The following is an 11,274-nucleotide window of genomic DNA, read 5'->3' on the forward strand; positions in this document are numbered from 1 at the left end:
GAATTTTCAGCGAGCCGCTTGATAACCGAAGACAGACCAACTTTTGACAAATGCCAATAAACCGCAATGCGTTGTACATTCGTCTCCTTAAAATCTGGCTGAGGGTTATGTGTTTAGAATTAATTTGGCTGGGGCGTATGTTTTGGATAATTTTATGACATGAATTATTGCTTGTTTTATATAAGGTCAATAAAAAACGTCTCCTGTTCTTACGATGTTTAAAATTTTAACGTTAGAACCGCAAAAGAATAATACAAATAACGACTTGTAAACATAATAAAGACGTGCAAACAATGTTTACATCACCAAGACGGGATTACACAAGTGACAATAAAACTTTCATTGGGAGAAGCCTTAATCTAAAAAAAAACGCTTTAACAAAGATACGAATTCGATTTTACAATAAGATCATTTGTTACCAACAGTGCAGCTGCAAGCTGCGTTAGAAGGGAACAAACCGAAACGTATTATTAAAAAATTAGGACTTGCAGTTATCTTAAAAACGTAAACAAAGTTTACATCACCAAAACGAGATTACACAAAGAACAGATAAAGCTTGTGAGTATATAAAACTGCTTGTGGGGGCAGTATATTTAAACAATGCCTTTCCTTTAATTAATGTTGGTGTGTCTCAAAGAATGAAGAAAACTGATTTAATTTTTGTATGGCCTATGTTATTGCTGGATGTTCATGGGTAGGTGTGGTAATGTGTGTAAATAAAATTGCAACGTATTATTATACCGTTAATATGTGTGCAACCTTGTGGCCATAATGAATTTGTAAAACATAACTGAAGCAATAGAAATAGTAAATGTTGGGGGTCGGAGCCATGAAAGTGAAAAATGTACAGTCGGTATCGGTGAGACGCAATGAAAATATTCTAATACAAAAAGTGCTTCAAACAAACTAATAGGAAAAAGTGCTGATTCACCCAGCATATTATGTAGCTACGTTCAATCGAAAGTTAAAATATAATAAAGTCTATGTTTGACACTGTTTTTAGAAGAGTGGTTTGGATGTTAAAGTTTAGGAATGAAAATTTCAGCTGTTCCACCACGCACCCATGGGGTAGCTTTGTATGCGTGATCGTTAGTTGTTCACAGGAGAACCTTCGCAGTGCAAAGGTGTAAAAACAGTGGAGACGTTAACCAACTTCAACAATGCCATATTGCAGCAGTATATTATCACAAGCTCACCTCTGTCTTTTCCGATGTCCGTACTATTTTGTATGAAACAAGAACCAGTGATGCAAAAATCGCTATGAAAAAGATACGATTTCAGCAGTGAGATTAAGTAGCGGCAAGCAACGTTAAAACCGCAAAATAATAATACAAATAACGACTTGTAAACATAATAAAGAGTAAACAATGTTTACATCACCAAGACGGGATTACACAAGTGACAAACTAAACTTTCATTGGGAGAAGCAGTAATCTAAAAAAACGCTTTAACAAAGATACGAATCCGATTTTACAATGAGATCATTTGTTACCAACAGTGTAGCTGCAAGCTGCGTTAGAAGGGAACAAACCGAAACGTATTATTAAAAAATTAGGACTTGCAGTTATCTTAAACGTAAACAAAGTTTACATCACCAAAACGAGATTACACAAAGAACAGATAAAGCTTGTGAGTATATAAAACTGCTTGTGGGGGCAGTATATTTAAACAATGCCTTTCCTTTAATTAATGTTGGTGTGTCTCAAAGAATGAAGGAAACTGATTTAATTTTTGTATGGCCTATGTTATTGCTGGATGTTCATGTGTAGGTGTGGTAATGTGTGTAAATAAAATTGCAACGTATTTAACCTTGTGGCCATAATGAATTTGTAAAACATAACTGAAGCAATAGAAATATCTAGTCTTAATATGCAGTTCGGTCTTGAAACAGAATTGTGATGCATTGAACATTTGATTTTAGGTTTGGCAGAACCCTGTTGTTTATATAGCCTAATGCTTGATCCATATTATTACAGAGACAGTAGGGTTTCACTTCTCTGGAAAGCCGAAAAAATCCGCAACAGTATCGAAGTACTAAAGCGTATGGGGATGGCCTACGGGTTGGAGTCCGGGGTTTGGAGTAAAGAAAATCTTCGAACAGCTATGACGCAGGGGTTTTGTTCAAGTCAAGTAAAGCCACCCAAAAGGTTAGCGCAACCCAACAAGTAGATGATATTTTGGCAGATCCTTTTTGCTTACATGAGTTCGAAATAACGGAAACAGAAGCAGAATACAACTTTCGCAGTATATAACGCAACGCAACAAAAAATGTTAATATGCAAGACCGCTTTTGCTTACACGCATTCCAACTATCGTGAACCACCACCTCATCAAAGTAATAAAATTTTATTTTAGAAAATAATGATGGCCGTTTTAACGAATTTTTAGAACGGAATCATGGAATTTTCAGCGAGCCGCTTGATAACCGAAGACAGACCAACTTTTGACAAATGCCAATAAACCGCAATGCGTTGTACATTCGTCTCTTCAAAATCTGGCTGAGGGTTATGTGTTTAGAATTAATTTGGCTGGGGCGTATGTTTTGGATAATTTTATGACATGAATTATTGCTTGTTTTATATAAGGTCAATAAAAAACGTCTCCTGTTCTTACGATGTTTAAAATTTTAACGTTAGAACCGCAAAAGAATAATACAAATAACGACTTGTAAACATAATAAAGACGTGCAAACAATGTTTACATCACCAAGACGGGATTACACAAGTGACAATAAAACTTTCATTGGGAGAAGCCTTAATCTAAAAAAAAAACGCTTTAACAAAGATACGAATTCGATTTTACAATAAGATCATTTGTTACCAACAGTGCAGCTGCAAGCTGCGTTAGAAGGGAACAAACCAAAACGTATTATTAAAAAATTAGGACTTGCAGTTATCTTAAAAACGTAAACAAAGTTTACATCACCAAAACGAGATTACACAAAGAACAGATAAAGCTTGTGAGTATATAAAACTGCTTGTGGGGGCAGTATATTTAAACAATGCCTTTCCTTTAATTAATGTTGGTGTGTCTCAAAGAATGAAGAAAACTGATTTAATTTTTGTATGGCCTATGTTATTGCTGGATGTTCATGGGTAGGTGTGTTAATGTGTGTAAATAAAATTGCAACGTATTATTATACCGTTAATATGTGTGCAACCTTGTGGCCATAATGAATTTGTAAAACATAACTGAAGCAATAGAAATATCTAGTCTTAATATGCAGTTCGGTCTTAAAACAGAATTGTGATGCATTGAACTTTTGATTTTAGGTTTGGCAGAACCCTGTTGTTTATATAGCCTAATGCTTGATCCATATTATTACAGAGACAGTAGGCTTTCACTTCTCTGGAAAGCCGAAAAAATCCGCAACAGTATCGAAGTACTAAAGCGTATGGGGATGGCCTACGGGTTGGAGGCCGGGGTTTGGAGTAAAGAAAATCTTAGAACAGCTATGACGCAGGGGTTTTGTTCAAGTCAAGTAAAGCCACCCAAAAGGTTAGCGCAACCAGTAGATGATATTTTGGCAGATCCTTTTTACTTACATGAGTTCGAAATAACGGAAACAGAAGCAGAATACAACTTTCGCAGAATATAACGCAACGCAACAAAAAATGTTAATATGCAAGACCGCTTTTGCTTACACGCATTCCAACTATCGTGAACCACCACCACATCAAAGTAATGAAATTTTATTTTAGAAAATAATGATGGCCGTTTTAACGAATTTTTAGAACGGAATCATGGAATTTTTAGCGAGCCGCTTGATAACCGAAGACAACTGCCAATAAACCGCAATGCGTTGTACATTCGTCTCTTCAAAATCTGGCTGAGGTTTATGTGTTTAGAATTAATTTGGCTGGGGCGTATGTTTTGGATAATTTTATGACATGAATTAGTGCTTGTTTTATATAAGGTCAATAAAAAACGTCTCCTGTTCTTACGATGTTTAAAATTTTAACGTTAGAACCGCAAAAGAATAATACAAATAACGACTTGTAAACATAATAAAGACGTGCAAACAATGTTTACATCACCAAGACGGGATTACACAAGTGACAATAAAACTTTCATTGGGAGAAGCCTTAATCTAAAAAAAAAACGCTTTAACAAAGATACGAATTCGATTTTACAATAAGATCATTTGTTACCAACAGTGCAGCTGCAAGCTGCGTTAGAATGGAACAAACCGAAACGTATTAATATAAATTAGGACTTGCAGTTATCTTAAAAAAAACATAAACAAAGTTTACGTCACCAAAGAGAGATTACACAAAGAACGGATAAAGCTTCTGCCATTGAGTATGTAATACTGCTTGTGGGGGCAGTACATTTAAACAATGTGTTTCCTGTAATCACTGTTGACGTGTCCAAAAGAATGGAGGAAACTGATTTAGCTTTTGTGTGGCCTAATGTTATTGCTGGATGTTCATGTGTAGGTGTGGTAATGTTGTTACACCGTTAATATGTGTGCAACCTTGTGGCCTAATATGTGAGGGCATGTCTAAAACCCTGAAAACCTGACTGCCCTGAATTGCCTGAATTGCAAATAAATGTATTTCGTTATAGTATGTATATTCAGCCCTGAATTTCGTTATAGTATGTATACACAGCCCTGAATTTCGTTATAGTATGTATATACATCCCTGAATTTCGTGGTTGTGTATATATATACATCCCTGAATTTCGTTATAGTATGTATATTCAGCCCTGAATTTCGTTATAGTATGTATATACATCCCTGAATTTCGTGATTGTGTATATATACAGCCCTGTCTTTCATGATTGTGTATATATAGGCCTACAGCCCTGACTTTTGTGATTGTAAATATATGCAGCCCTGAATTTCGTGATTGTATGTATATATTCAGCCCTGAATTTCGTTATAGTATGTATATATTCAGCCCTGAATTTCGTTATAGTATGTATATACAGCCCTGAATTTCGTTATAGTATGTATATACAGCCCTGAATTTCGTTATAGTATGTATATACAGCCCTGAATTTCGTTATAGTATGTAATACAGCCCTGAATTTCGTTATAGTATGTATATATACAGCCCTGAATTTCGTTATAGTATGTATATATAGCCCTGAATTTCGTTATAGTATGTATATTCAGCCCTGAATTTCGTTATAGTATGTATATATTCAGCCCTGAATTTCGTTATAGTATGTATATATTCAGCCCTGAATTTCGTTATAGTATGTATATATTCAGCCCTGAATTTCGTTATAGTATGTATATACAGCCCTGAATTTCGTTATAGTATGTATATATTCAGCCCTGAATTTCGTTATAGTATGTATATATTCAGCCCTGAATTTCGCTATAGTATGTATATATTCAGCCCTGAATTTCGTTATAGTATGTATATATACAGCCCTGAATTTCGTTATAGTATGTATATATTCAGCCCTGAATTTCGCTATAGTATGTATATATTCAGCCCTGAATTTCGTTTTAGTATGTATATATACAGCTGTAACCGTCAAGCAGTTACATCAAGCCAAAGCCTCAATTTAAAATAACACGCCAAAACATTTATTCCCGTGCACGCACTCTAGAAAGCAGCTGTAGGGCGAACATAAATTATGGCACCGCAGCAGCAGGAAAATCCAACACACGAACGGAATATTTGTTGCAGCAAGAGTTTTTTAAATACTGAAGCCACACAGTTGGCACGCTATGAGGCTTATTCAAATAGAAAATAAAACGGTTAGATAAGAACTTAAAACGACTAACAACCAAAGAATAAGAACCTACCGCTACACAGCTAACACTGAAATGAACTAAAAAGACGAGCGCATGGCCAGACGAAACACAAGAAAACCAAGGAATGTAAATTGCAATTAACGTAGAATGTAAGACGCGCGCCGGCATCCGCAACGACTAACTTTAAGGAAATTTAGAAATGACGCTGTAGTTTACACACCGGCCTAAAAATGACATGTCCACATTCATTTTCTATAAATATAACGACAGCGTCACCGAGCGGATGAGGAATTCGCTGAGATGTCTTGAAATAGCAGTGCTTTGCACTTACTAACGTATTCGTTGCCCCATTTGTTTTGAAGTCAACGGTGGACGGGATGTAGGATATTCGTTGCCCCATTTGTTTTGAAGTCAACGTAGGATATTCAGACTGGGCCATATTGATGGTTTGCTACACGTCGCCGAATTAAAGCCTAACCAGTTTGTTAGTCGTGCAGATGGTGGGCGAACTTAAACATAGTGTAAACAAAAAACGTTTATACAATTACAATGTGGTACATAAAATGTCCGTACAACGAGTAAATCTCGTCGTAGCGTGTCCGTACAACGAGTAAATCTCGTCGTCGCCTGAGTCACGCTGACTCTAACAAGCAAAGCTTGCGAATGTCCCGAATGAACATCGATTTCTCCGTCCGTACTTTAACTCTTCGAATAGCTCCTTCTCCATCGGGGAATACTTCGACCACTCGAGCTTTCGGCCATTCACCTCGTTTCGTCCCTTCGGTCACCATTAAAACAATATCTCCAACCGCGAAATTTCTCACGGGCTGCAACCACTTCTGTCTTAACTGCAGTAATGGGAGATAGGACTTCGTCCATTGGTCCCAGAATCTATCTGCGAGATACTGCACCGCCTTCCAGGATTTTCGGTAGCCATCTCCTTTCATGAACACCCCGGGCGAGTACGATGACGCGATAACTCCCGTTAGAATCGAATTTGGTGTCAGGGCGTTGAGGTCTCTTGGATCGTCGGATACCGCAGTCAACGGGTGGCTATTAAGAATGTATTCTATCTCCGCCATGTAGGTTTGTAACGAATCATCGCTCATTGTTCTCTCCCATGACAGTTGCCGCAGTATCTTTCTTATCGAACGAATCATCCGCTCCCATACACCTCCTTGATGACTCGCATGGGGCGGATTGAAGTGCCACTGGATCCCTCGCTGCGATAGTGATTGGTCGATCTGTCTGACATTCCAATTTTGAATGTTCGTTCTTAATTCCTTTTCTGCTCCCACGAAGTTCAAACCGTTGTCGCTGTACATGTGCTTTACAGCGAATCCACGTCGACAAAGAAATCGACGCAATGCACGAATGAACGCCATCGTATCCAGGGAATGTGCAACTTCGAGGTGTATTGCACGTGAGACCAAACAGGTGAAAACGCATACATAGCGCTTCACATGACTGCGGCCAATCTTTACCATCAATGGTCCCATGTAGTCAACACCAGAATGGGTGAAGACGGGATTGCCCGGCGTTAATCGACATGACGGTAATGGTGCCATAACCTGCTCGCCTACTTTTGCTTTCCAAAAGCGACATGACCGACAAGATTTTAAATAATAACGAACACTAGACAACCCTCGCACAATCCAAAAACGTTCTCGAACAGCAGACAAAACATGTTGCGGACCGGAGTGACCAACAATATCGTGATAAAAATGAATAACAAGTGACGTAACAGCGTGACGACTCGGCAAAATAATAGGATGTCTCGTATCTTCTTCAAACGACGAAAACGACAAGCGTCCCCCAACTCGCAAAATACCTTTAACCAAAATGGGACGCAACTTAAACAAAACACGACGCCCCCTACCGATTGCAATCCTACCACAATCTGCTCGCAAGGCAGCTGTGCAATCTGAATGATCGACCAATGACGTCATAACATCGACAAAGGCTCTGCCTGAACCAACTTAACAATATCCATAGTAGCGGCGCGCAACTCATCAACCGACAACGGACCTCTTAACCATTCGTGGGCCGACGACAAACCATGACATAACCTATGACTTAAATAAAACTTAAAACGAGCGAGCCAAACGAACGAACGCTGCAAACGCGTCAACGATGAAAACCGAGATAATAACTTAAGCAATGGCGTCGTAACTGAAATAACGGCGGCGTGACTCTGCGTTTCCTTTTTCACTTCTGGATCAGAGTCTGGAATTGTTGGCAGCGAGGAGGGCCGAACTGGCCACGAATCTTCGGATTGGTGCAAAAATGATGGCCCATTGATCCACACATTGACTTGCCCCCCCCGTTGCTTTGTTTGGCATTAATCCTCGAGAAGCTGCATCTGCCGGGTTGCGTTTTGAATCGACATGTCTCCACTGTTTCGAATCGGATAATTCATGTATAACGCTCAGTCGATTAGCCACGAACCGTTGAAATCTTCTCGTAGTATTGAAAATGTATTGTAACGCAGACGTGGAGTCTGTCCATAAAATGATTCTGTTGACTTGGTGTTGAGACTCCTCTACAATTTGTCTCACCAGCTTTACCCCGACCACGCACGCACACACTCACCAGCTTTACCCCGACCACGCACTTCCAACCGCGGAATCGTAACAACTTACAGCGGAGCCACGCGCGACTTTCCCATAACAAACGAACAAGTAATATCACCGGCATTGGAAACAACACGGACATAACAAACCGCGCCGTAGCCTAACTCGCTTGCGTCGCAAAAACAATGTAGCTCAACCGACCGATTAGTATTGGACAGACCCAACCACCTCGGAACTCTGATTGATTCCAAATCTTTAAGGTCTTGCACCCACTTGAACCACTTGTCTTCTTGGTGTTGCGGTATTGGCTGATCCCATCCTATTCCATCTTCGCATAGCTGTTGCATAATTCTCTTCACCGGAAGAAGGAATGGCTGAACGAATCCAAGAGGATCAAACACCTGGCTTGCCATTGAAAGCAGGCCTCTTCGAGTAGCCGGCTTCTCTTTCACGTTTACCTTTACCTCGAACGCATCGGTTTGGGTGTTCCAAAATATCCCAAGCGTTTTGTCTGTCGGTAGACAGGCCACGTTTAAAGTCTTCCAGCATGGCGACAGCTCGCTTTGATTTAACTTGTCCATCACGTACCGACTGCTGCTCAAATACTTCGTTAGCTTGAACCCTCCACTTGATAACAGTTCGTCCAACTCGTGAATTAAGGAAAGCGCCTGTTCTTCAGTTTCTACAGACTTCAGCAAATCGTCCACATAGAAATTTTTCATGACTGATACGACAGCCTCTTCACTCACTCCGGGGATATTGTCCTTCGCCGTCCGTCTCAGAGCAAATGAAGCACAACTCGGAGAAGACGTGGCACCGAATATATGCACAGTCATACGGTAGCTTAACGGCTGTTTCGTGTAATCCCCGTTTTCCCACCATAGGAAACGAAATGCGTCGCAATCGTTGGAGTCAACGTACACTTGGTGGAACATAGCCTTGATGTCCCCTGTGAATGCAATCTTGTATTTCCTGAAGCGAACCAACGTTCCAACAATACTGTTTGTTAGATCAGGCCCGGATAACATGTTTTCATTCAGTGAAGTCCCTCGATACTTCGCCGCGCAGTCAAACACAATGCGGAATTTTCCCGTTGTTGCATGGTGCGGTACGTACCACGTTCTCCCTGGAATTCCACGCTCAAAATCCATGGGTACCACAACGGCATACCCACTTGAAAGGTACTCGTTCATTTTCAAATTATACATATGATGAAGTCTCGGGTCGCGAACAAACCTCTTCTTTAGACTCATCAGTCGCTTTAGCGCCATCTCCCGACTATCAGGTAAAACCCGTTCCTCGTCCTTCCAAGGTAACGCGACTTGGTAGTGCCCACGAACTTTTGTAACGGAAGCTTCCATCTTCTCAAGGGCTTTTTTATCTTCCACGGACATTGGGCGGGCTGGATCATTGTATTCAGAAAAATCTTGATTGAACATTTGTTTCATTTGCTAATGTAACGTCTCCATCGTGCAACACGCATTGTAAAGCCGGGTGCACACTGCGAAACGATACGATAACGATAGGGAAATCCCCAAACCTTAACCGACTGCTCCCTGATTCGTTGAAACGACGTTTACGATTGTTAACGATGGACATACACATTGCTTCCGACGGCCAGTTTGCGGTTACGTATTGTGTTCAAGACCAATGACATCTAATGATCTAACAACTGTTTTGAACTAACTATTTCATACATGTTCAACCCTAAGTCAAAGCAGACACTACTACTTGCAAATAATCACAACATAACATTTAGTTTTACGTTTTATTTTTGTGTAAAAACACAGAATTGAAGAAGATGTGAAGGTATAAAATAATAGTACTGAAACTGAAAACATGTGTACGTATAAAATAAAAGTACTGCAACTAAAACATGTGTATGTATAAAATAAAAGTAACCATACAAAAAAAACTTAGGTAGAAGTATAAAATAGGTACCAACACTGAAAAATAATGAACTATAAAAGTCAAACAATTGAAAAACTAAATAACAGTGCTAAAGTATATCAGCATACTGGCGGTGAAAAGGCACCAAGTGGTAATGAAAAAGAAGTGAACAATTAAAGTGCATAGAATGTTAACAGTAACGACTCAGTTGTAACTGGTGTAATGTCGGAATAGAGTATATTTGTAATTTGCAGTATGTAAACTGCAACAATATTTGGTGGTTTGCTCCTCAACTCTGATGCCACGAATGCTGCAAAGTGGTCAAATTTGTCGAGTGTAGATGGGGTACTTAATTTTTCCAATCTATTGCTTGACTTTTGAAGTACGTTGAGCATTTGACTCTACGATACAAAGAAGGTTTGTTATTAACAGAGTTAAAAATAAGTTCTCATTTAAGTACCTGAATTTCAAAACTACTATCAGTTGATTTTTTTTGTCGTTTCTTAGAAGGCTCTGTTTCAGTGGACATAACTGTTTGTGGGCTATCTGCTGGCTCTGAGTCTAGTAAAAAGGTCATATCATCTTCCAGTTCAACAGCAGGGCTTTCACATTGAGTAATGTTTGTTGCTGAGCTGTGAGCTTCTTCATTAATTAGAAAATTATCTTTGGTTCTGCAAATGGAGTTGCAAATTCAGTTGACAGCCAAATGATAGAAATTCTGAAAATACCTTCTGTGTTTTATGTAGCTGTCTAAAAAGTGTAGTTGCTTAAAATAGGGCCATGTTTCCGGTGCTTGAGAAGCTGATCCACTTGGTACTTCTGTACTTTTCTTATGTTTTCGAGCATATGTACTTCTAATATTATTCCATCTCATTAGGCAAAACTGAACTGCAATTAATTATGGAGACAATTAATACATGCAAAGACTGGTTTAAACAAAACCTTTATACCTGTGCAATTCATTTTTTCAGCAACTTCTTTCCATGCACTTTCAGTTTTGTGTTTGTTCTTTTTGTCTGGATGATATTGGTTGTACAGTAATGGCAAGCCAGAAATTATATCAATTAATTTTCGATTTAAATTTTCATCATCCAT

General features: G+C 39.1%; 3 protein-coding genes and 1 long non-coding RNA gene across 4 annotated transcripts; 1 reads left to right on the top strand and 3 right to left on the bottom strand.

The window, feature by feature from the left end:
* Window positions 1-1,172: 1,172 nt before the first annotated feature.
* Window positions 1,173-2,476, top strand: LOC149723523 (uncharacterized). The gene is made up of 2 exons (XR_016386922.1): window positions 1,173-2,147; window positions 2,389-2,476. It is a non-coding gene; the product is annotated as an uncharacterized LOC149723523 (long non-coding RNA).
* A 3,291-nt stretch (window positions 2,477-5,767) lies between these two features.
* LOC149723524 (uncharacterized) lies at window positions 5,768-9,770 on the bottom strand. Its single transcript, XM_089893563.1, has one exon. It carries the CDS (start codon window positions 9,735-9,737, stop codon window positions 8,355-8,357), a length of 1,383 nt encoding a protein of 460 aa, XP_089749689.1. The 5' UTR covers window positions 9,738-9,770; the 3' UTR covers window positions 5,768-8,354.
* On the bottom strand, window positions 6,349-7,665 carry LOC149723525 (uncharacterized). The gene has a single exon (XM_089893572.1). It carries the CDS (start codon window positions 7,663-7,665, stop codon window positions 6,349-6,351), a length of 1,317 nt encoding a protein of 438 aa, XP_089749698.1.
* Window positions 9,771-9,777: 7 nt separating the features above from the next.
* LOC149723526 (uncharacterized) lies at window positions 9,778-11,274 on the bottom strand. Its single transcript, XM_089893568.1, has 4 exons — window positions 11,130-11,274; window positions 10,908-11,067; window positions 10,640-10,850; window positions 9,778-10,580 (listed from the first exon to the last, which is right to left on the bottom strand). Exons 1-4 carry the CDS (start codon window positions 11,272-11,274, stop codon window positions 10,353-10,355), a joined length of 744 nt encoding a protein of 247 aa, XP_089749694.1. The 3' UTR covers window positions 9,778-10,352.

This window comes from Ciona robusta, unplaced genomic scaffold (genome assembly GCF_009617815.1).
Source record: "Ciona robusta unplaced genomic scaffold, ASM961781v2 AP042746.1".
NCBI classification, from domain to species: Eukaryota; Metazoa; Chordata; class Ascidiacea; order Phlebobranchia; family Cionidae; genus Ciona; species Ciona robusta.

Excerpts from the sequence above, each read along its gene's own strand:
- LOC149723525 (XM_089893572.1), bottom strand. The coding sequence starts at position 7,665 with ATGACGTCATTGGTCGATCATTCAGATTGCACAGCTGCCTTGCGAGCA.
- LOC149723524 (XM_089893563.1), bottom strand. The coding sequence starts at position 9,737 with ATGAAACAAATGTTCAATCAAGATTTTTCTGAATACAATGATCCAGCC.
- LOC149723526 (XM_089893568.1), bottom strand. The coding sequence starts at position 11,274 with ATGGATGATGAAAATTTAAATCGAAAATTAATTGATATAATTTCTGGC. Across the intron at positions 11,068-11,129 it reads TGAAAAAATGAATTGCACAG|TTCAGTTTTGCCTAATGAGA; the intron begins GTATAAAGGTTT and ends AATTAATTGCAG. Across the intron at positions 10,851-10,907 it reads AGCTACATAAAACACAGAAG|AACCAAAGATAATTTTCTAA; the intron begins GTATTTTCAGAA and ends CTCCATTTGCAG.